Source organism: Meleagris gallopavo, chromosome Z (assembly GCF_905368555.1).
Source record: "Meleagris gallopavo chromosome Z, MGAL_WU_HG_1.1, whole genome shotgun sequence".
In the NCBI taxonomy this organism is placed as follows: Eukaryota; Metazoa; Chordata; class Aves; order Galliformes; family Phasianidae; genus Meleagris; species Meleagris gallopavo.
Genome location: NC_139435.1, coordinates 27,672,241 through 27,697,802, shown reverse-complemented (window position 1 = coordinate 27,697,802; position 25,562 = coordinate 27,672,241). Strand labels below are relative to the sequence as shown.

Genomic DNA, 25,562 nt, shown 5'->3' with positions numbered 1-25,562 from the left:
TTCCCAGAAGCCTATTGAGCAGCATAATCACTTCATGTGTTCTAGCTTGCTGTCAGGGCACAGTGACCAGCTCGTTAATCACCACTTGAGAAGACCTGGCTGCCAACAAGGCATGCTCTGTTCCTTTATCCCAAACACATAGCAGCGCACGTGGGAGCTCACACACGGCACACATCAGCGACAGGAGAATGCCAGAGCAGACCCCATGTGGCTTGACCTGGAGCCTCCGCTCCCTCGGAGCATCTGGTCCCAGCCAATGGAGAGGGAGGGGGCAGGGGGGGAGTAGAGGAGACAGAAAACTGAAATAGCAGGGGCTGCAGCCGCCCCTTCCCCTCTGGCTGACGCTCGCAGAGCGCCTTGCAGGCAGCTCTGGGTCAGCTCAATGTGGCGGTGGGCAGCGCTCATGAGCAGGCATAGCCTGTCTGAGCGGGAGGTGGCTGTCACCTGTTTGCTGCTGTAGGCAGGTGAGCCCTCCCTTGGGCTGCGGCTGCCTTTTATTCCTCCTCTTCTTGCTGCCTATGCTCGGCTCTGTCAGGTTTTCCCCCGCTAATTTGGTGCCCTGCACACCACGGCTTGTGAGCAGTTCTCAGATGCAGTTTGTGGGGACTTTCATGCTGACACACGTGCCTTTTTCCTCCCTGAGGCCTTACAAGCTGGCAGCAGTGCTTTCCCACTGTTACCCTCTGCGTGCACCCTGGTCCACACAGATTCATCTGCACGCAGACTAGACCAAACTGCAAAGCCCTCATCTCATGCCACATTTAAGATTTGTTACCATGCACCCTTGGTGAAATGGCAACACTGTGAGCACCCAGAATTATGAGCAGCTCAACAGACAAGTACTGTGAAATCTGCAATGTAACGCAAGAGGCTGGTGATCCTCTCCTGGACAGCCCTGTTCTTAGCATAGCTTCAACATTAGCAATGGCTCTGAGGGAAATACACAAACGTGGAAGATATCTCCTTGTTCTGGTGGGTATATTCCAGAGCATCATATCCCCCTAACAGAGTTTTAATCCACCAGCTGAACTGTCACATTTAGGCTACATTGTGCTAGACAGGGAACTCAACTATATATCTTACAAATAGCTTTAGAGTCTGCAAGGTTTAAGTGTTAAATGCAGAGACATCATAGCTCTGACAAAAGGAAGAAGGGATTACGATGACAGTACCATAATTCAATTCAAAAACTTGTGCATTTGATGAGCTGCTTCAGGGCCAAGTTTCCCGATCCTTTACCAGCTGCCTTAGTGAAGGCATGAGGGTGCTCCAGACGGAGTTGTGTGATTTCTTGTGGCACATGATGCTCCAGAATGTCTGCTGCTGACTTTCATCTCTGCCATGCACTCCTAGCCTGGCAGAAGTGACAATCTATTCATCTGAAATCAGTCTGCTTACAAAATAAAATGGTGTGCTCACAAAACTTGCATAGTATCAAGGAGAAAAAAAAAAGGCTGAATGATGCAAGCCATCACTCTGTTTCACATGCTTAATTTTGTACTTCTTTAATGCCTTTCACTTGGATACTTACTTCACACAGGATTACTTCACCCCTATGCAAAAAGAGGCTTACCTGCTCCCTCCCTCCACCCCCGGGCAAAAAAAAAAAAAAAAAAATCTGATGAATGTGTTACCCAGGTATAAGAGACTGAAATTGAAGTTAGGCAATTTCTAGATCTCATGTGATGGCACCACCATTCTTCAGTTATCACAGTACTGTACCTTTCACGTATACAGCACCGGTACCATGATAACCGAAAAAGGACAGTTCATAGTCTTATTGTTTGATGCCATTGTCAAATAAGCTACCCTTCTCTCATCTTGCTTAATGGAAAACTGCCCAGTTTCTATGAATAGCTATGACCAAATCAGTCTTCTAGAATAAATGAAATTTTTGGTATTGGACATCTCATACCTATCTCGTGTTTCAACTAACTGAGAGAAATTTATTCCTCTGAATCATTACTAGTGACAGACAAATCTTTAATAAAATTCAAGATTAAAGAGCATCACAGAAGTCCACTACCCGACAGGACTAAAGCTTTAGGGCTGCACATAGCTCCAGAAATTGAACTCTTGAGCTGTCTCCTTTAGACAGTTACAGCTTTAGCATTTGGCAAGCCATTCAAAACAGGCCATTTAATGTCCCAGCTACAGAGAAATCACTAGGAAAACAACGTAGTGTATGCTAGGCAACAAAAAGCTAACTGATGTACACATACAAGACCAAAAATCCACAATAAACCTCATCTCTGCAATTTTAATTGCTTCAGAATCAGGAAGAATTCAAAACGGTAAGGAAATAATATTTTAATCTGTGTTTACACTGGGTAAAACTTACACTACCTGTCTCATTTTAAGACAGATACAAGTTCTACTCACAGCCACAGACAACATCTTTCATATAGAAAAAATAGTTGTGTGATATAGAATTAAACAAGACTAAGTAAATAAAATGAGAAAAAATAAAAATAAAAATAAAAATAAAAAACAACTTACGTGTATGGAGACAGAGGTCCTAACAGGACTTTGGAAACATCTTGTTGTCCAAGGGTCATGAGCAGCAAAGCAAGGCTCTGGTTTGTTGAATCAACACAACCTCCCTGTAAACCAAAATGTTTTAATAATTAATCTCTGTACAAACCAGAAATTGAGATGGGAGGAGAGTAAGAGAGAAGAAAGATATACTTAAAAGGTTGAATTACTGCTCTCAGTTTTCAAGGGCTGACAAGATAAAAATCTAGATTTTGTAACAATGACAAATTCATTCCACCTGTCAGGCTGGGAAAGAAATATAACTAAACCAAAACCCAGTAACAATGTCAAAACAAAAAACTCTCTCATCTCTCCCTGTTCTGTTCAAGCATTACAAAACTGAAGCATGGAAATGTTTCTGAACTTTAGTAAACAACTTTTAAGCAAAAGGATGACATGACCTTCTGCATTTCACTCGTTGCAGATCCAAAACCGCAATGTAGTCTGTGAATACTTTCCTGCTGAATTAAAACTAGCATTAAGCCCACTGAACATGTTGTCTGGAGAAAGCAAAACTACACAGACTGCTAACTGGCAGTTAGCTTTGTGGCCAAAGCACAAACTTAACTTTTTAAGAAATATAACTATTCAAAAAAGCAAATTTTTTTGGAATTTGGAATTCCAAATAAATTTTGGGATAGACTAAGAAAACACAATGATGTGACAACTTGAACACATTTACTCCGTGAAAAGGCAGAAAAAAGGCCTATTCCAGTGAGAGATACTGATAGTAATTTTCAAGATGGTTTTACTTCAGTATGACAAGTCTCACTGTTCTTTGAAAATATAAATTTAACACTTTGAATCATACAGTTGTTGATGTAAAAAAGGGTTGTAAAAGTCCTTTAAGATCTTTCTTATATCTCAGCTAAACCCCCACTGCTGCAACTTAAGGATGTTCCCTTATGTTCTCTTAGTTGTCACCCAGGAAAAGAGATGAGCACCAACTTCACAGTAGCCCTCTCTTAGATAGCTGCAGAGTGATAAAGTCCCCCCCAGACTCTTCATCTCCAAACTCAACAACCCCAGTTTTGTCAGCCACTCCTTGTTTGTCTTGTTTTCTAGTCCCTGCACCAGCTTAGTTACCTTTTTCTGAATGCATTCCAATGACTTGATATCCTTCTTTCAATGAGAGACCCAAAACCAAACAGTGAACTAGTGGCTCAGTCTCCCCTGTGCTGAGTACAAGGGAACAGTCACCTCACAGAATGCCCTGGGTGGGAAGGACCCTCAAGATCACCTAGTTCCAACCTTGCAATGGACAAGGCTGCCACCCACTAGATCAGGTTGCCCAGGGCCCCATACAGCCTGGCCTGGCCTTGAATGCCTTCAGGAATGGGGCATCCACCGCTTCTCCATGCAGCCCATGTCAGTGCCTCATCACCCTCTGAGTGAACAATCTCCTTCTAACATCTAACCTAAATCTCTCCTCTTTCATTTTAAAGCCATTCCCCCTTGTCTATCACTATCAGTCTGCAGGCCAGGCTGCCGCTGGCCTTCTTAGCCTTCAGCAGTGTACACTGCTGGTTCATATTTTTCTCTGCAGGCAGACAGCTCTGGTGCAGTTGCATTCCACACTAAAGCAAGGAACTGACTGTGCCTATTCAGGACAACTGAATTCCTGTCAGCGAGAAGCTGCCAGACACAACTGCCTCCCATGTGGCAGCAGTTCTGACATGGTGGGGGCAGGGCCAAGAGCAGCAGCATCACACCCTGAAATTAGAAAAGCAGCCTGCAGGGAGTATAGCTCCCAGAAGTGCTGAAAACAGTTGAGCATGGTGCAGCAGTTAACACAGGCAGGGCAGACTACTCCTCCCCAGTCAGGGGATTGGCTCACCTATCAGCTGCCTCCCAGACAACAAATCTAGCTATAATCTCCACTAGGCAGAAAACTCCTGGTTAAAAGAATGCAGCTACCCAGACTGAGTGCCTGCCCAGAAATATGCCTGTTCTGGTCTCTGGTTGCAGGGAGTGCCTGAGCCTGTTGCGGCCCCCGCAGGGTGGCAGAGATACCACCTGTGTGAGGTGTGAGCATGTGGGTGATCTGCTTAGCACAGGGGCAGGAGCTCAAGGAGGAGGTGGAGAGATTGAAGAGCATTGGGGAGCATAAACAGGATACAGACTGCCTAGTCCAGTTCACCCCTCTGATTATTTCTCCTTACTCAGGCTGGCAACAATGAAGTCACTGAGAGCCTGAGAGCTGTCAAAACTGACTTCAGGGGACTGAGGCAGTTTAGTGGACAGAGTGGGAGTACAGATGGTGTCTTCCTGCATGCCTTCAGGGGCAAGGAGGAAACTGAAAGGACCAGGAAAATCCAGCTGATAAATATATGGTTGAGAGGTTGGTACCACTACAGGAATTTTGGCTTTTTTGACCATGAGGCAGTTTACTCTGTACCTGGCCTGATAGCTCCTGACAATGTCCACCTAGGTCACGAGGAAAAGAATTCTGTCCCAGGGTCGGTCTGGGCTCATGGACAGGGCTTTTAACGTGATTTGAAGAGAGAAGGGGATAATGGCAAACCTGCCCATGAAAAGATGTGGGATAGCATAGCTAAGCTAGAGAAAAGGTGCTAGTGAAGGCCCCTAACCTGCTTTATCTTATGATGAATGTACTAGGCAGCAAGTTGGCGGATCTCATTAGTAAGTTTGATGGGGGAAGGGGATGTACTGCTGAGGAATAGAGAAAAATCTGGAAACATTGTTGCTTTAGGAAGCAGCAGGGGAAAACCTCACGTTTTTCCCAGAGGAATTTAGGGGGGTGTCATGGTTTCATGATTTTTCATTATCAGTATTCCACATCATAACATCATGCAATGCACTGGGGGTTTGACTGCTGATGCTCAAGTTCCGGGTGCCTGTCCAGAGGAGAAGAGCAGCTACGTTTCCCCAGGGGGCTTTGCGGTCAGCGAGGAGATATAACTCCCGGCAAGGTCACCTGATGCTCTCTTCTTTGCCTGCACTGCTTCGCTTGCGCTTCTCTGCCTGCGCTTCTCTGCCTGCGCTTCTCGCCTGCGCTTCTCTGCCTGCGCTTCTCGCCTGCGCTTCTCTGCCTGCGCTTCTCATCTCAGCGTTGTGGTAAGGCCGATCCACCATCAATTTCACATTCTCTCTCCTTATAAAATTCTGTTGATACCATATTTAGTAAATTACTCTGTTTTACCTCAGATTGTTGCCACTGTTTTCAATTATTTCGGGGTCCCTTATTTTCTTTTTTTCCCGGGGGCGCGGATCCGCGGATCCCTCTGCCCTTCTAGTCACGGAACCGGGCCGAACCAGCCCGTAAACCGTTGACAGGGGGCTCCTTTAGGAAGGTAATGTGGATGACAGCCCAGCTGAAAAGCCTCTATACCAATACATGCAGTGTGGGAAATAACCAGGAGATGAAAACCGTGGTGCAATTGGAAAACTACAATCTTATTGCTATCACTGATGCATGGAATAACTCAGGTACCTGGAATACCATGATTGAGGGCTATGAGCTTTTACGAAGGGATGGGTGAAGCTGGAGAGGTGGGGGAGTTGCCATCTATGTTAAGAAGTCGATAGATTGTGAAGAGCTGCCCCTGACAAACAGTCATGAACAGGTTGAGAGCTTGTAGGTTAAAGTTAGGGACTGAACCAATAAAGGGCACCTGTTGCTCCGGGTTGTTATCAGTGGCTCTATGTCCAGGTGGAATGGGATCAGAAGAGATGTCCTCCAAGGGTCCATCTTGGGACCTGCACTCTATAACACCTTTATCAATGATGCAGACAGTGGGATTGAGTGCATCCTCAGCAAGTCTGCACACAACACAAAGCTGAGTGGTGTAGCTGATACAACAGAAGGGAGGGATGCCATCCAGAGGGGCCTGCACATGCTTGAGAAGCGTGCAAGTGAGAATCTACTGAGGTTTAACAAGGCCAAGTGCAAAATGTTGTAACTTGGGTCAAGGCAATCCCAGATATGAGTACAGACTGGGAGAAGAACTCATTGAGAGCAGCCCTGCAGAGGACCTGGGGGTCCTGGTGGACAAAAAGCTGGACATGCACCAGCTGCATGCACTTGCAGCCCAGAAGGCCAATGGTACCCTGGGCTTCATCAACAGAGGAGTGGCCAGCAGGGGGAGAGAGGTGATCCTGCTCCTCTGTGCAGGACCAGTGAGGCCCCACCTGGAAGTCTGGGGCCCCCAGTACAGGAGGGATGTGGAGAGGGTCCAGAGGAGTTCCATGACAGTGATCAAAGGGCTGGAGCACCTCTACTATGAAGACAGGTTGAGAAAATTGGGCTTGTCCAGCCTGGAGTAGAGAAGGCTGCAGAGAGACCTCACAGCAGCCTTCAATTGCTTAAGGAGAGCTTATAAGAAAGAGGTAGACCAACATTTTATACAGTCTGATAGTGACAGGACAAGGTAGAATGGCTTTAACTGTAAGAGGGTACATTTAGATTAGATGTTAAGAAGAAATGTTTTACTTAAGAAGATGTTGAGGCACTGGAAGAGGCTGTCCAGAGAGGCTGTGGATGCTCCGTCTCTGGAGGCATTCACAGCCAGGCTGGATGGGATCCTTGGCAGCCTGGTCTAGTGGTTGGCAACCCTGTCCATGTCAGCGCAGTTGAAAGTGGATGACCTTTAAAGTTCCCTCAAACCTATGCCATTTTATGATTCTGTGTTCAGTTGGCTGCCAACCTCCCGGTCCTCTTCTACTGCTTCCATAGTCTCCATTGCTGCAACAAATTAGTCATCCCTACTATTATACATTAGCAATGCATCACCATGACCATTCCCATGTAGGCAGTTATCATACAGGGAAATTAATTGACTTTCTTGTAATCTAATGCTGACAGAACAGTAACTTATGACAAATGAAACAGAAAGAAATACCACTCCCAATGAGGCCATCTTTTGTCTCTCAATCTGCTGTTTACTTGAGTTCAAAAAAAAAAACCCCAAGAAAACCAAAAACAAAACAACCCCAAAGCAAAAACACTCCCACTAGAAATGAGATAGACAAAGTCAGAACTGAAGTACTGACTTTATTCCAAAACAGCTTGTACTCATTACAAACCTAGGATGCAGCTACTAGCTTGTTAATTCAGTTTATGGCAGGTTCTCCATTACTGTTTCCACTGATAACAGAATCAGATCCAACATATAATTAGAGACATAGACAGAAATGCAGAAATGCTGCAGTATAAGTATCACAGTCTACATGCAGAAGCACAAATAACTGGATCATTGACAAAAGTGTGTTTTGAGGAGAATTATTCTTCCAAGCTTATAGTACTGGTAACACTATAGGATAAGTTTATTTTTTTCTCTTACACATATGGTACATACATGCACGCTTTAATCAACCCTAAGGTGTATTATTTGTTAGGTGAGGTGCAGAACCATTTTTAGAAAGGAGCTGAGACTCGTCACATTGAAATAAGACTGTCTTGAAAATTAACATTTAGTTAAACATTTCACTGATATTAGCTCTAGCTGTATAAAACAACAACCTTACTCCTTCTGCCCTCCCAAGCTCCCATAGCAATTCAATCTTTCCTCAAAGAAGAGCTCAGACTTCAACTGCTACTACATCTAGCCCTATTTCTCCCGATCACAAGCAATAGAGGCATTCAACTCCCTTCTAGTTTTTCCTGGCCCTCCCTTTCTGTCAATCATCTGATATATTAAATATCCGTAACTAGCTCCTCTGAAGGCAAGAAAGGAGGCCTTCTTTATTGATCTTCTATAATTAAGCTTGGGTAAGAAATACACACAGATCTGTAAAGACAGTGCTAGCCATTCCACGTCCCTCCTTCAGGTCTGTTGTAATCAGCTATGTGCCACTTACTGTTAGTCAATTGGCTCTGAAATCCTTTCATCTACAAAGGTATATTACAAAAGCAAGAATCATATATGCCGTTTTCAACTTCTTTTTTGATGCTTAGCAAAAGGAGCAATTTAGCATTTCACATAGCAAAGCTCAAATCCTAAGGTTTCCTACACGGTAAAGTTCACATAACAGCAAGCATTAAGCAAGCACTTTAAGAGATGCCTCTGAGCCCTTTTAAACAGAAATGAATTCCAACAGTTTTGTGGGTGATTCTGACAACTAAAATCCTCTGCAGGGAATCATCTTCAATACTGCCAGGATGCCCTTTTCTGAGAAGCCTTCTGGCCCCCCAAGTACCAAAGGCAAGGACACAGAAACAGTCTAATCCAGTTCACATGCAATCTAAGCAAAGAAAGGGAGAGAAATTCTCCCTCAAGCATTCAGAGAGTACCAAGTGTAAAGAGAATGGAACTTAAAGACTGCCTGTTCACAGCAGCCTGTTCTCCCGTGCATTCTCCTCCCAACTTCAGTGTTTTACCACACACTAGGCAAAACAAAACAAACAAACAAAGAAAGAAACCCCCAAACAGTATCCTAAAAACAAGCAAACACAGCACATTTTGCAATGTGTGGGGTCAACACTGGATCAAACTGACCCAAGCTTGGAAAAAAAAAAAAAAAAAAACCAGAATAAAATGAATGAGCCATCCCAATTTTTCTAACTCCTGGCTAACACTCTGTTAGAGTGTGTATCATACACAAAGTCATAAATTCAAGTATATATTCTGAAAATAACAAAATGAACCCCACAATGTTGCCTATGACAGGGAGCAGGGATTTCATGAGTACTGAGTAAGATCTAAACACTCCAATAGATAAGCAGTACAATAGTCCTTAAAGGATAACAAATTAGAACTTTTTTCCATCATGAGATGCTGCTGTGGAGGACAACAGTCCACAAACTGTTCAGCAGTTGCCACTTACTTTTGTAATGGCCCACACAGCATAGAGCCTTCCAGAATGCCAACTGTTCCATAGCAGGTCACAGCTAACCTCATTCACTGAGAATCTGATTTTCAAGGACAGTGAAACCTCATGCCCTATCACTTCACTGTGCAAAGACCTGCCTGACCCTGTTTGTGCCTCAAACACCTTTTCCGAATTGACTACACTACCTAAAACAGAATCACACTAATGGCATTTTTAACACTTTGCAAGGCCCTATCTCCTTATTCTAGTTAAGAGCAATTACATTTTTTTGGACTACCATCTGTAGATGGCTGCCTTCTAAAAACCAAATGTGGTTTGTCAGTACTAACAGCTGCTTACTTTGACATCTATGGCAATACACAGCAAAAGCAGATATGTTCTTTATCAGATCAGAAACTCACTGATTGCTAATTCTGACTGAGAGCCAGTCATCCACTAGAAGTCTTGCCACAGATGAAAACAAACATTTTAATAAAGAAACCATGTTGTGGGAAACTGTCACGCAGATAAGATTCCTAAGCAAACACTGTCTTGCTTCAACAAACCATTCTGTTCCTTATATCACAAACAGTCCTCAGGACATTTGAACTTTGTTATTGCTGCAATAAAATGGCCAGCATTGAAACCAGCTGCTTTTTCCCCCCCTTCCTCCTTCTCACACTTTCTCCCACTCACAATGCTTCAATTCCACCACTAGCTCAATAGCATTAACTCTCTTATTGCTGTCTTTTATGGTTAAAAGTGAAAAAAAACACATGAAGCAAACTGAATTCTGTTGCAAATAGAAGACAATGAAAAGAAAATTTTTTTCTGCTATGACCCACAGTAAAATATAACATGGACACAGGAAATAACATGGCAGAATAAGTCATTATATCATTAAATGAACCATTTATAAAACACTCCCCACTGATATCAAGAACACATTGGCAGCATCGGATGATTTTTCTGTCTGGATCTCAGTCTGAGTACATCCTGAAATCACCTATTCCTTCACCAATATATCATTGCCTTCTTCTCTTTCAGCTGTACATACAAAACATATTGCCCACTTACCCTGTATATCTCCTCAAGCAACAGCTTAGCACAATTCTGGCCAAGTTCCTCAGGAAGCACAGCTGCTCCCTGGCCCTGAGGGTTTGAGGCTAACTCAGCACTGAGAATAGTGCCATTGATGGTTTCTGCAATAAGACATATGCCAAAACCTGGAGATCTGAAAGGAAAACACATTGGATAGAGCAATAAAATTAAATAACAAACCAAAAAGAAATATCAAGCTTGTCCTCAAGTTGTGAACAGCTCCACTCATTGGACATTATGGGGAATCTGGACTTGCCAACAAAATTCCCATTCTAGACTTTTCATCTGTCCTGGGAAAAACATTAACAATATCTAAAAGCTAAATCTAGTATTACTAGTCCCAAACAGACTGTGCTGGATATTTCTGGCTCAAACTCTGGAAGAAAAAAAAAAAAAAAAAAAAAGAGAGAGAGAGAAATTAAAACAAAGCCATCCAAATCCCAGAAATAGCATTTTTGATTAAAAAAAAAAAACAAAAACACCAGTGCTAATTAATCTTTGACATTTTCTGAAGTAACTTGATTTTCTTTTCTGTCACATTCAAGTACAAAACTAACATTCTTTAGGGATCCACCTTTTAGCATGGAAGCTTCATTATATAGCAAGAATAGCTACAGTACCAAGCAGGTGAATGAAAAAATAAAAAAAAAAGATTTACAACGCTTGCATTTCACGGAATCATAGAATCACAGAATTGCTTGGTATGGAATGGACTGTATAGCTGATCCAGTTCCAACTAGCAGTGGCAACAGTGGTGTGAAAGACAAGTCACATTTTGGATGGCCATGTACAGCTGTCACACCACAAAATGAAATGCACTGATCAAATAAACTGCACAAGCTGGTCAATAGCAGTGACTACATTGAAAAATACTGCTTTGTAGCTGAGAATCTGCTCTGCCAAATAGTGTTATTGTGCTCTTCGTATCTATTGCAGTTTCCTTGTAAATAAATAGGAGGCATCACTTTGGAGCAACCTATGCATTTTTCTCAGAGCTTAGCATCCTAAAAAAATGCTTTTATCAATATTAAAAAATACTTTTGCTAAAAGAAAGTAACAAATGGTAGTGTACATTGCTGGTAGATACTTGCTGAGAAAAAGTTATAACTAGCAAAAAAAATAGCGTAAGATCTCTGTATATTTATGTCCTGGAAGAACACCAATAGCTAGCCATTCAAAATAAGGTTGACTTTTCTCTACGTACAGCATTTCCCACAGTTATGGACTCATACTGCCTTCAATACCCAAACTTTTTAATTAAAAAAACTCCACTCACTCAAAATGGTAAGGAACATCACCAATATCAACAAACCACAAAAACAAAGCCTAAATACCAGTACAGACAAACTGTCCCAGTGTTAGAAAAGAACAGTTCTGCCAGAAGCATTTAAGTAGGGAGGGAATGAACAGATACTGGAGGTTCCCCACCCATATTTAACTACTCAGCAACACAAAAATTATGCTAAAGATGTTTTTCTCTTCCTCCTTTCCTCTGAAAGAAAGATCTAGACAGCAAGAGTGAAAAGATGTTGCTTCTTAGGGGCCATAATTTGGACAGTAATAATAACTATATCCCATGGCAGATTTTGTTAGCCTTCAGTAGCATGTGACAAACTGCCGAAACAAAATCATCTAGTGTCTCATGCATGTGCAAACAATGTTAGGAAACATCTGCAGAGATGAACACTCTGTTGTAAATTCAGAAAATTCAGAAAGTTTTTGTTCAGAGAGACATCACAGGTGGCAGAAAATGCTCAAATCTACTTCCTGAAGCTTTGGCACTGTGATAGGGACAGGGTAAAACACTCTACATTCTGAAATCAGGGCTTTGTCTAGGCTGGGCAAATGTGTGCTGAAATAATCCTTGCTGTTTTAATTCTTCATTGAACAGAGACTGCAATGGGAATGAGACGCATTGCTTTCCTTCCTTGTCCTGTCTACACATACAGAAGTAATAGGAAGCTAGTAACACAAAAAGCTTTGCTGAAATGGGACTGTGCTGGCACCATACTAATGCTGAATATGGTAGCACAGCAGCAGTAGAGATTAACATGCACCAGCAATGTGAAAAGGGGAACTCACCTTTTTTTTCCATGCAATTATTTATTTTTCTACATGGGCTAATCATGCAAGCAGAAAATACATTGGTGCTGCCTTAATTCATCTGAATTTTCCATATTATTGGTAGATATGAAAAAAACAATCACAAAATCCAAAACCACAACAACACCAAAAACTCACACCCTCAGAAAAAAAGGTTTCAAAATTTTCATTATTGTTAACTATCTAGACTTACTAAGGTGGAATATTAAATATGATAGAGAAGTAAGGAAAGAGGAAAGAAACTTTAGAATTAGTTAACAATTTTCAGACGTGTAGACTTATGAAATTAGCAAGTTATCTCAAAGATGGTATTTCCAAGAACAGAAACAATAAAAAAAAGCATGCACACTGGGAACTGAATATACAGGAAGATGACATACAAATTAATTATCCCAATTTCCAACTTCTAAGAAGTGCCAAGCAGATAGTGTTACTGACAGATATCAATAAAATTGTTTGAATCATGAGCATCACTTCTCTCTTACGCTGGCCAGCAAATCTCTAAGGAAATTTGAAACATTACTTTGCTGTTGAGAGAAAAGTTGTTTATGTCATAGTAAAGCAGAGAATAAAATTGTTTAGAAAACATTCAGGTTCCAACCTTAGTATTACCATTTCCATCAGATAGCCTGGAGTAAAATTCAAACATTAGTTTTCATATCACATTAGTGCATTCTGCAGTCACTTCTGTGATTCTGTAAACAGGCTTAAAACAGAATAGAGCTCAGGTTACCTTTAGTGGCAGTAATGATAAATTACATTGTTAGTTTAAGAAAACTACAGTATTTCTATCACAGCACTGAGTAAAACTAATGATTCATTTCTTTTTTTTCCCCTATAAGGAATATTTATTTAATGTCAGAAATAGAAAACAATGGCCTACAGCTCAGTAAAATTACAGATCAGAATATGCTAGCAGGCAAAAAAAAATATACACCTACACTTCTTCTTCCTGTAAATACTGGATACTCACTTTCCAGAGCTGACCCCTTTCATATGGTCTGTATAGATATAAATATCTGGGAGGAATTTGTTCAGGATGCTCCTTGCAGATTCCACCATTCTGTTTGCCATCTGTGGAGACACTCTGACAGAATACCTGTATTTCTGAGCTAAGGAACTGTGATAATGAAAAATAATTAAGAGACTGGCAAAAATAGTTAAGAGGTCCCAGTACATTCTTTCAAAAAATGTAGTTTTGTCCTACACATAGAATCCTTAAGAGTTGGAAGGGACCTTTAAAGGTCATGTAGTCCAACTTCCTTGCAATGAACAGGGACATGTACAGCTAGGTTAGGTTGCTCAGAGACAGGTCCAGCCTGGTCTTAACTGTCTCTGGGGATTGGACTTCCTTGACATCTCTGGGCAACCTGTTCAGTTCCTCACCACTCTCACTGCAAAATACTTTTTCCTTATATCCAACCCAAAACTCCCCTCTTTTAGTACGAAATCATTTCCCTTTGTCCTAATACCACATGATGATGCTGAAGAGTCTGTCCCTTTTTTCTTCTAGCTTCCCTTCAGATATTGAAAGGCTGCTATCAGGTCACAACAGAGCGTTTTCTTCTTCAGGCTGAACAGCCCCAGCCCTCTCAATCTGTCCTCACAGGGAAGGTATTCCATTCCTTCAGTCATTTCTCTTGCTTTTCTTGGGAGGCTCTCCAACAGGTCCATGTCTCTGAGGACTCCAAATCTGTATGCAGTTCTCCAGGTGAGGCCTCACCGGCACAGAGGTGCAGGATCACCTCTCTCAACTTGCAGGCCATACTTCTTTTAGTGCAGCCCAGGATACAGTTGGCTTTCAGGGCTGCAAGGGCACAGTGCTGGTTCATGTCCAACTTGCCATCCACCACTACACATAAGTTCTTTTCAGCAGGGCTGTGCTCAATCCTTTCATGCCCCAGCTTGTATTAGTAGTGCAAGTTGCCTTTACTAAGTGCAAGACCTTGCACTTGGCTTTGCTGAATCTCATGAGGTTATCCTGGGCCCACCGCTAAAGCCTGTTTAGATTCCTCTGGATGGCATCCCAACCCTCAGGTGTTTCAACTGCACCCACAGTTTGGTGCCATCCATAAACTTTCTGAGGGTACACTCAACCTCATTGTCAATGCCATTGATAAAGTATTAAAGAGTATCAGTCCCAGCACTGATCTGTGTGAGACACCTCTTATCACTGATCTCGATCCAGACATTGAGTTTGACCACCACTCCTTGGACTTGATCCTGCAGTCAGTTCTTCACCCATTGAACAGTCCACTCATCAAAACCATACCTTTCCAATTTGAAGAGAAGCATACTGTGGGGCACCGTGTCAAAGACCTTACTGAAGTCTAGATAGATCACATCAGTGGCTCTTCCCTTGTCCAATGATGCAGTTATACCATCATAAAAGGCTACTAGATTGGCCAAACAGAATAATCCATCCATGAATGTAAGCTCATTTTCCCAGCAAAGCCTGTACCTACAGATCATGTACTTAGTGTGTTCTAAAGTATTTTCACTGATGTATCTTCAGGTGAGATACACAGAACATCTATAGAAACATCAACTATTACTGCGAGGTAAAACCTGGTCTTAGAGATGTCCTTCAATAATTTTATCTTGCTATTCTATCATCCTCGATAGTCTGCTATTCACATCCTAGGAAAAGATGTTGGTGGGCAAAATTATTCTGAACTAAGCAATCCTTCCCTTCCACCTTAAAGTGGGAGAAATTGGAGAACTGAAAATAAAACAAAAGTTTTACAAAAGAAAAAAAATTTAGAAGGCTAAAACTTTGCTGTCTCTGGCTCTTTTGCAATGCTTTGATAAATTTAAAGTCTCTAGTGCTCTAGTCACTCAACATTCAAACATAACCATTCCAAGGAAGAAATCATAATCTTTCTGCACATCCTTTGTGCCCTTTTACTCAGGTGCTACTTCAGCAGTATTCTCAAGAGATATTCAAACCTATGACACATCTGTACTCAAAATTCCATCTCAACCAATACAGACTCGTGCTCTGCATTTAAGCAGCCACTGCTTATACTTACACCTGGCAACACAGAGAAACCATCACTCTCCTGCTGGCTGAGGGGAACTTTCTTTTCTACAAATTTCTATTGTCTGCTCTTGTGGAGTAGGAAGATGGAAAACTTCAAGATCTTAAGGGTGAAACCAGTAAACAATAATAAAGAGAACTGATCATTCTGAAGTTGGTGCACTCAACATTTTAGACGATTATAAGAAGTTACTGCAACACAAGATACCTAGCTGTAAGTAAACAGATTTGTTCAGCAGCGTCTTGAAGGATCAAAAATGCACATGTGAAAGATCCAAGGACTTCTGTTTCTAAAACATTTTGTTTTCCTCTGGCTTGGATGACCACTTAGTGATCAGGCTAAAATAGGATGACTTCTCACTTGGTGTCACGTCCTGTCAGGAAGGAGAGGGAAGGAGTGACCAGATTTACCAAAACTCCAGGTTAGATTAAGGTAAAATGATATGCAGAGGTCCACACTCAATCATCAGTTTTAACAAGAATCTATATACCACAATTATCCCCCAGATACTGGGAGTCTAATACTTAGATTCTATCTTAAACTACGCAGTAAAACTGTATGACCTTAAAGAACAGAAATAAGTCTCACCATTACTGAAAAACTTTATGAGAGATATAGCTTTTCAGAAAGTGAAATAGGTCTTGAAATTACTTAATAATTTTATGAGATAAAAAGAGCAAAGAGAGAAAACTGAGTAAAATGGAGAAAGCATAAGAGTCAGGAAAACAGATGAGAAAAAGACTGATCACCACTCTAATTCAAAAGTCTGATTTAAGGAGTTCCAGTTTCAGCCCACAGTACTGGAGAAGGGATAGAGCGTGGTGAATGCACTTGTCTGAAGGTCCAAGTCTCAAAACAGCAAACAGTAGGATGTGAGGAATCAATGACAACAGCTACCCACTGGAGGTCCCTTTCATTTTTTATTCCTTTTATTCCTGCTAGGTCTACAGGTGCGCTGGCCCAAGGTTGTAGGCAAGCAAGTCTGCAATAAAGCAGGATGGGTAGACCAGTATATCAACGAAGCAGGACTATTCTGCTGAGAGGACAGGATATCATACTTGCTGATAGCATACTCTAGAAGTCAGAAAATGTCTTCTGTTGGTCCTTTACACTTGGCTAACTAGGCAAACTTTTACCTCTGAGAAGAAAATCCAGTTGTTCACATACATCAACCAAATCCACTGAAAGTGCCACAGGATGGTATTGTGTGCTTTAAAGTCAAGCTAGAAAAATGTCACTAAAGCCACTGCTTCCCCTTTCACATAGAAACAGAGGACAGAACTACATATTATAGAAGAGGACAAAATAAAATGACTGTCTTCTTGAAAAAACATGAAAACAGCCACTACAAGCACACTGAGATGCATCCTTTCTGTTCTACAGCTCATGCACACAGTAAAGCTGCTCTCATTTGGCAGTGCTGCACTCATCCAAATACACAGTTGGAATAGAGGTCAAAGCATCCCATTCTTGCATACATCTATGACAGCATGCCGTAAGATAAAAGCAGAAATGTGTCTAGAGCAGGAAACCAGCCCCAATTCCTGCTTTTCTTTTGAGTGATCAAATCTAGACTACATTTGAGATTCTTGTTACAAATCGAACTGCAAGCTGGACAATGCTCAAGAGAGCCAAAGCTCATCAATTGTATCATTTAGTATATGCTGCCTAGAATGGATTTCTGTGTCTTCCTATAATAAGAGTAGGTTCATAACATATAGCATAGAGGTAACAAACCAAAAATAGAAGACAACAGAAAAAACATTACATATTCTGCCCTTTTCTTTGAGAGGGAGTAAATCCCTCACTACTTCCCACTCCAGTGGCATTGCTGCAAGCAAAGAGTTACCAAATTGCTTTTGGTAAGCCAACAACAAGATCAGTTCATGTATGTGCAGTGAGGCACTTTTATGCTCCCATCCAAAACTCTGCACTCTGCTCATTAACAACCAAAATGCCAAGTATTCAATGTATAGCAAAACTACATTTGTTCCTATTGGATTACGACAAGGTAACATTCCTGTTAGTGCTGCTACATGGAATTTCTTGCTATTGAAAATATTTTAGATCTAAAATATAACAGTACTTTTCATTTACTTGTTTACTGATACTTTTTGAACAACAGTGTTCTGAACACGGTGCTTTTGAGACATGCTGATGGAATCTGCGTTCTCACTCCGTGAAAAGTGGCCCTGTATTATCTGCATGAACACAGGTATGCTGTTGGGATTTCAAATTAGGAGACTTACTTTTTTCCCTTAAAAGCAAACTTATTTAAAAAGAACGTAAGGGAAGGATACGCAGTTCCTCTGATGCGCTTGATTTTGCCTGGGTCAGTGAACTGAATAGGCTGCAAGACCTTTCTCACTGGGCAAGCAAATAATATCTCTCCACCTCCTTTTGGAGGCATTCCTCTCCGGCTGATCTGAAAATAATAAGAAAATAGGTTGCAAGGAGCACAAAGAATATATATTTAATCAGACATGATAGATTTAATTTCACTTAAACTATAATGTTGTCATTATCAGTAAGGAAACACGAGTAAGAAAAAGACATCCTAAAGGCAGAAACAGATTTTTTTCCACCAACCTATAAGCAATAAATGGTTTCTTTTACATTCCCCTCCTCCCCCCTTGTTTCTCTCATTTCAAATACAGTAGGCATGGATTCCCAATGAAGGGGAAAAAAAACAACACGACTATCAAAAACAAAGACAATCGGCAAAAAAACCCAAAACCCTACAATATTTACCAGGGAGGCAACACTAGTTCACTTCCGTTAAATATGTATCTCACTGCTGAAGAAAGTGTTATCTTTTTGATGCTTAACATGCTTACGTGGGAATCAAAAATAACAAATTCCCTCCTTTTTTGAAAGCCTTGCCAGCCCATGCTGATCCCACCATTCCACCCAAGAAGCAGGGCAAGCCAGGAGGCAGTCCCAACCCTGAGCACTGGGAACACCCCATGGATAGAGATTAGATAGGTATGACAATGGGGAACTGGAGACCAGGACTGCTGTAGCACCACCCAGGCAGAGCCTGATGATGTCAGCAATGTTGCAACAGATCCTGGGCCATTGGCAGGATGAGGGAAGAAACTGTGAAGTCATAGAGGAGCAAGCAAAGACTTAAAGTGGATTCTAGGCCTTCATACATTTTAAATAAGTCTTTCCTAGTTAGAAACATTATAGTTTCTACTCTTGAGCCTATTCTACACACAAATTCATTATGTCTGTAAAAAGTAGTCTTTAGAGAAAAGTTTCTTTACTATACACGATATATTCCAAACGGGAAGTAAATCTTAACCAAATACAGATCCAGTACCTTTGCTGGTAAAGGAGACAAAAGATTGAATTATTAATTTCTAGCCCTAAGCATGGGGCAGGAAGAACAGGAGTAAAGAAGAAATTACATTAAGTGAAGAGGAACAAGAAAGCAGAAAGGTTTCTTAATTTGCAAAGATCCCCAAGACACAGAAAGGTCACTTGAATTTGTCATCCTCTCTACATACAGCCTTTGCATCTCTATTCTACTACAGACCCTCAGCAACTGCATGTGTGCTATGTTGAGACATGCCATGAACAAGACAAATACTATTATGTAATAATATATATTATTTAGATAGGAACAGATATCTGCTAGAAACAGAAAAGGGAAGCAAGCATATAGTCCTGTGAAGCAGCTGAAAGCATTGTTCCCATGTATGTTTAGAAAGAAAGAAACATACTCTCATACCTTGATTTCCAGACTTTCACCATCAATTCCAAATTTTTTCAGTAGTGGTAGAGCTGTTGCCTTAAGGACGTCAACCTACAGAACACATAGTTTTAAAAGCAGACCCTTTATTGAAATTACATAAGTCAGTAACTTAAAAGTCGTATGAGATGCTAACAAGGATGAAGCTTCCTGTAAGAGTAAGCACTCTGTGGGCAGACATAGAAGGCAGAGAGCTTCATTTACTCTTAAATTATCACAAGATCTCACTACTCACAAAATATACAACAGCAAACTATGGAGATGGAATTTCTTATTCTGGATTTCTTCCTTAGTCTGACTTCTGTTATGGTTCAGCTAAAACTGCTCACTTGTTTCTCTGAATGTGGTTACCAAAAAAAAATAATTATGCTGTTATGAAAAAATTCTGACAACTGAAATGTATGATGAGCATATTTTAGAGTAGCCCCTTGAACTGGCAAGGAGCAACCTTACTCTTTTGCCAAGAATTTCTCATCTGTTTCTGGAAACAGAAGCTTCTAGTAACTAGAAGAGTCTAAAGTGAATGAAAAATCATTCACTTCTCTTGGAGCCACTTACTCACTAGATCTAGGTCTCAGCTAGATTTTCCTTGCCACAGCTCCTTCTGTTTTGCTAAACTAAGACCACAATGACTGTCTGATGTCTTTCTTCCACTGAAACTTTAGCACCAAATGTGACAAAACGAATTTAAGCAGAGCAATAGCAAATCATGCAAGACAAACAACTTGGATGATGGACCTTGGAAAGATGGGACCAGGACAGCATGACCAAAGAGGAACTAGAATTCAGGTGGAGAAAGAAACAGGTGCACAGTAGACAGCACTTTGAGCATCCTTCTTCCCATGGTTTCAGCCAGAATTCATGACCCTTGAGTCTCTGCTTTGCAGACAATGCAAGCCCCAGTGAAAGTACTGAAAACCTGCTTGAGTCACCCGAGTTGCTACAGTTCTCATTCTCCAAATTTTGCTGGTCACCATACTTCAGAGAGATTTTGGCTTGCTTTCAATGATATCAAGTAGGAATCAATATTTTAATGTCTTCATAAAAAAATATGTAAAACAGAGATTTATGTATTTAAGAAGCACATGGTAAAGCCCCTTACTACCTTACTTCTGCCCTTCAGTAGTATTCACTAATTCCACTGATTTGACTTCTGAAGCAAAATCCTCTAATAACATGTATATGGACACACATCAACATACGTGAATACTGCTGGCCCAGGTGATAAAATTTCAACATACCGATCTGGTTTGAGTAAGATTAAAAAAATATTTCTTCCTTTTTCTTCTGAAAATGCACATACCATTGAAAAAAAAAAAAGCTTCACTGCATAGATGGAAACTCCCTTCCTCTCCTGCATATCCACTTTTGCAATTCTTTGGATTAAAATTTGCCTGGAAGAAGACTGTTAGGGCAATGCTGGAAGCTGGTCCAATCTTAAGTCTGGTTTGGTTGTTCCCAAAAGTTTCAAGACTTGTTACAGTGTTTGGTCTCCAGAGAAGTCCAGATATGATACCTATCAGGTATAGATGCACAGTAACAGACTGTCTCTGTTCCAGATTTACAATCTGAGCAGAGAAGGTAACTGGCAGTATGTGAACAGTGGAAAAGACTATTCTGATTAAGAGAAGGATGAGATCATGCAGGAGTGGTGATTACTTCACTGAAAGTGAAGACAACAGCAGAACTGAGATTCAAACCCCTATTTTCCAAGATCCTGCCTATCACTCAATCATAAAACTTTCAGTTCCCCTTGGAAGGGCATTATTCCATCTCTAGAGCAAACAATACAATACCAAGGTGTACCACAACAAAAGCATTACACAACTGAGGTCATACCGCGCCACAAGTGCCAACAAGTTGCTATATCCAAATTGTTTGTTCATTAGTTGCTGAACCTTCTCCTGTAAAGAAGCTGACAGTAACTAAAAGGAAAAACCTTTAAAAAACTTCTAGTGACATGCAGAATCTCTTAGCTAGCAAAAAGTGCAAAAGACAAACAAAGACATATTGGTATGTGTTTGTTCCCTTCCTATGTAGCTATTAGCTCCGCACAGAACATTACATTTGGTGACTGGATCTATATTGTGTGCATGTGCACCAGAGTTCAGCAAATTGAAAAAAAAATAAAAAAAAGGTGAGAGGAGTTAGTGGGAAAAACTTTTGCTTTCCTGGAGTTCTAGACAACTGCTGAATTCTGATTAACACTGAAGTTCATCATTCCCAAGCCCAAACTTTGTATCCTAGTCTCATGCCATCAGAAAAGTCATTTCTGTGGAAAGTCCCATGACATAATGTTTGTAAACACAACCATTAAGAACAGTTACAGACAAACCAACTGTAGCACTGTGTATCTGTCAGAGTAACAACGTTAGAGAAGGAAATGGAAATACAGGAGTGATGAGCTGTGTGCTACTACCACTCCTTTCAAAAAAGGGGCCTTTGGAATCAACAACACTGCATAGCTGAAAGCAGGAGATAGGGATGAGAGGCTGGCAAAACCACCTTATTTTTTTGAGCTCAAAAGGGATAGTATGTGACCAATCATGTTTAAGTGTCAAGATCTGTATGTAAGTTGTCATATGCGTAGATGTGAATTTGTCCATTCACCCACAGATGACAGATGTAGACAAGGATACTTCTTTACTTCTTACAGAGTTAACCTAACTCCAAAATATAGACATATATTTTTGTTTACAAGATACAACATCCTTCTTACAAACTAAGCTAAACTTCAAAATCCAACCAGACAGACAACATAACCTCCAACACAGGTGAGCAGGTGCCTTGCCTTTCATATCTATGAACATGAACTACAGAGGCACATACATGAAGAACAACAGCAAAAATGCCTTGTTCATTTTAAACTAATCACAAAGTATTAACACTGGTTTTCCCTCCCTTCTTCCCCTTGGACAAGCAGAAAGAGTGCAGAAGGATAGACCAACCTGAGCATCTTTTGAGAAAAGCATAAATACATTTTCACCCAGTTGCTAAGCACCTTCTATCTACTGAACAATATAAAGCCCAGATCAATTTGAAATCAAGTTTCCAGGTATTTAAGCACCAAAATCATTTAAGGTACCACTTAAAACTGTGTGTTTAGTTTCAGCAGCCTGCAGAGATGTGTAAGGTACAAAATACATTGTAAAAACACTTTATGTTGGTGTTGTTTTAACCAACAAGCACCACAAAGCCATTTACACATTTTCCCTCAGTAGGATAAGGAAGAGAATGAGGAAAAAAAAAGCACATCTCATGAACTGAAGCACAGAATAACAGAACCATTTAAATTGGGACCTTTAACGGCAATCTAATCCAACCCTTCCAATGAACAGAGACATCCACAGCTAGATCAGGTTGCTCAGGGTCCCATCCAGCCTGACCCTGAATGTCTGTATGGATGGAGCAGCCACCACCTCTCAGAGCAACATGTTCCAGTGCTTCACTACTCTGAGATGGAGTTTAATAGGATACACAAGGAAGGGAAAATAATAAAAGAATACATAAAATAAGTGATATATAACACAAATGCTCACCACCTGCCAGCCAATGCCCAGCCAGATCCTAGGCAACAGTAGCTGCCTCTCTCCTGATAATCATCCTGCTAGCCAATTTCATCAAGTTTTATTGTTCATCTTATGGTACAGAATACCCCTTTGGTACCCCAATTTGTGCCAGCTGTTTTGGTTGTGTCCCCTCCCAACTTCCTGTGCATTGCCTGCCTCCTCACTGGCTGAACAGCACAAGATGCAGAAGAATACTTAGCTCTGGGTAAACACTGCTCTGCAACAACTAACACACTGATGAGTAATCAATGCTACATTTATTATTATCAATATTAGCCTCTACAAAGAAAATAAACTCTGTCCTAGCTGAAACCAGGACAAATGTGCTGGTCAGTCACCCAGTCTGAAATTTATTCGGACAATTTAAACAGACATAAGCCAGACTTAAACCAGTTTTAGGAACCATTATCAAGTTACCACCATTTAGGAATTTACTGCTGTTAGCTGAGTCATACTAACTAGCTGTGCTCCGCAACATGACAAACATAAGATACAGTGCATTAGCACACAACTCTGCATTTTACAACTACTAGAAACACACTGTAAACTAATGGAAATTAGCTGCTGTAACCCCAATATCATTCTGTGCCAGAGCTTAGGCAGGTATAAGTCCCTTTCAAGCACAAACTAACTGGCTCTGGTTCTGACATCCCTTTCAAGTAAGATTGTTTAATTGTTGGCCAATATACCTAGTGCCTAAAAAGGGTTAATTCCCAGAATCAGGACTCAGCTACTTAGATGAGCATTCAAACTTAATTGAAAGCAATATTCAGATTGGATTGCTTTTCCTCTTTGACTTACTTAAGAAAAGAAATCTCTTCATTGCAGTGAAAAAAATGTAGTCTATGTAACAGCCTCAGTAATCTGGTGGTCTTCTAAGTGGAGTGATGGCATTGATGGATCAAGGAAGGGCAACTGATGCCATCTATCTGGACTCCTGCAAAGCCTTTGACATTGACCCACACCCGATCCTTATCTCTAAATTGGAGAGAGGCTGACTAGTGGATAAAGAATTGGTTGGATGGTCATAGCCAGAGGGTTGTTATCAGTGGCTCTATGTCCAGGTGGAATGGGATCAGAAGAGATGTCCTCCAAGGGTCCATCTTGGGACCCGCACTCTATAACACCTTTATCAATGATGCAGACAGTGGGATTGAGTGCATCCTCAGCAAGTCTGCACACAACACAAAGCTGAGTGGTGTAGCTGATACAACAGAAGGGAGGGATGCCATCCAGAGGGGCCTGCACATGCTTGAGAAGCGTGCAAGTGAGAATCTACTGAGGTTTAACAAGGCCAAGTGCAAAATGTTGTAACTTGGGTCAAGGCAATCCCAGATATGAGTACAGACTGGGAGAAGAACTCATTGAGAGCAGCCCTGCAGAGGACCTGGGGGTCCTGGTGGACAAAAAGCTGGACATGCACCAGCTGCATGCACTTGCAGCCCAGAAGGCCAATGGTACCCTGGGCTTCATCAACAGAGGAGTGGCCAGCAGGGGGAGAGAGGTGATCCTGCTCCTCTGTGCAGGACCAGTGAGGCCCCACCTGGAAGTCTGGGGCCCCCAGTACAGGAGGGATGTGGAGAGGGTCCAGAGGAGTTCCATGACAGTGATCAAAGGGCTGGAGCACCTCTACTATGAAGACAGGTTGAGAAAATTGGGCTTGTCCAGCCTGGAGTAGAGAAGGCTGCAGAGAGACCTCACAGCAGCCTTCAATTGCTTAAGGAGAGCTTATAAGAAAGAGGTAGACCAACATTTTATACAGTCTGATAGTGACAGGACAAGGTAGAATGGCTTTAACTGTAAGAGGGTACATTTAGATTAGATGTTAAGAAGAAATGTTTTACTTAAGAAGATGTTGAGGCACTGGAAGAGGCTGTCCAGAGAGGCTGTGGATGCTCCGTCTCTGGAGGCATTCACAGCCAGGCTGGATGGGGCTGTGGTTGGCAACTCTGCCCATGGCAGGAGGATTACAATCAGATGACGTTTAAGATCCCTTCAAATCTAAGCCATTCTCTGATTCTAAAAGGATCAAAGATTCTTTCTTTGTCACAGCCAACTTTTATAGACAATTTCTTCTTTTCATAGCAAATCAGTATGTAATGGGGTAGAAACAGTCCTAACTGTGTGAGAAGTGAATTAGCGGAAGGGCCTCACATGACATTTAGAGGATTTTCAGATGAGAAAACAGAATCAGTACAGAGCAGAAAGTTAAAGGGTGGAATATTGAATGTAATGGGGAGAGCAAAAAGGGAACAGTTCAGTAGATGCTCATTTTATCTAGACAGCTTGCTGAGAGATGCAGTAATACTGCATACTGTGAAATATTATAAAAAAACACAGTATACTTTATAGACTTCTTCCTAATCTTTATTTAGAAAGAAAGAATCCTCCTCCAATACTTACATTTTATTACTTACCGAAGGATCTACTCTATCATTTGTTACTCCCCTCAGGACAATCTTCAGTGGATGTTTCATGAAAGGTGCCAAACAGAGTAGACTTTCTAAGTAGTAGCCAATACTGCGGCTAGGGCTGCAATCATGTTCCAGTGAGCCCCCATATAGAAGACCAGGCTGATAATACAAGGTAGTACCTGGGAAAGAAGCCAGTGAGGAAAAAAAGAAATTAGAGCAATGTCAGCATGCTAGCCATTACTGTAGCATAAAGACACTTTGCAACCAGGAA

General features: G+C 41.3%; 1 protein-coding gene across 1 annotated transcript in view; it reads right to left on the bottom strand.

Annotated features, from left to right (window-relative positions):
- RCL1 (RNA terminal phosphate cyclase like 1) overlaps positions 1-25,562 on the bottom strand; it is a 31,027-nt gene that overhangs the window by 2,620 nt on the left and 2,845 nt on the right. The window contains exons 3-8 of the mRNA XM_031557280.2: positions 25,295-25,470; positions 19,288-19,362; positions 17,852-17,976; positions 13,484-13,609; positions 10,384-10,540; positions 2,500-2,603 (exon numbers count right to left, since the gene is read on the bottom strand). Of these exons, the coding sequence (XP_031413140.2) occupies positions 2,500-2,603; positions 10,384-10,540; positions 13,484-13,609; positions 17,852-17,976; positions 19,288-19,362; positions 25,295-25,470 (763 nt within the window). The remainder of the gene's footprint in view (positions 1-2,499; positions 2,604-10,383; positions 10,541-13,483; positions 13,610-17,851; positions 17,977-19,287; positions 19,363-25,294; positions 25,471-25,562) is intronic.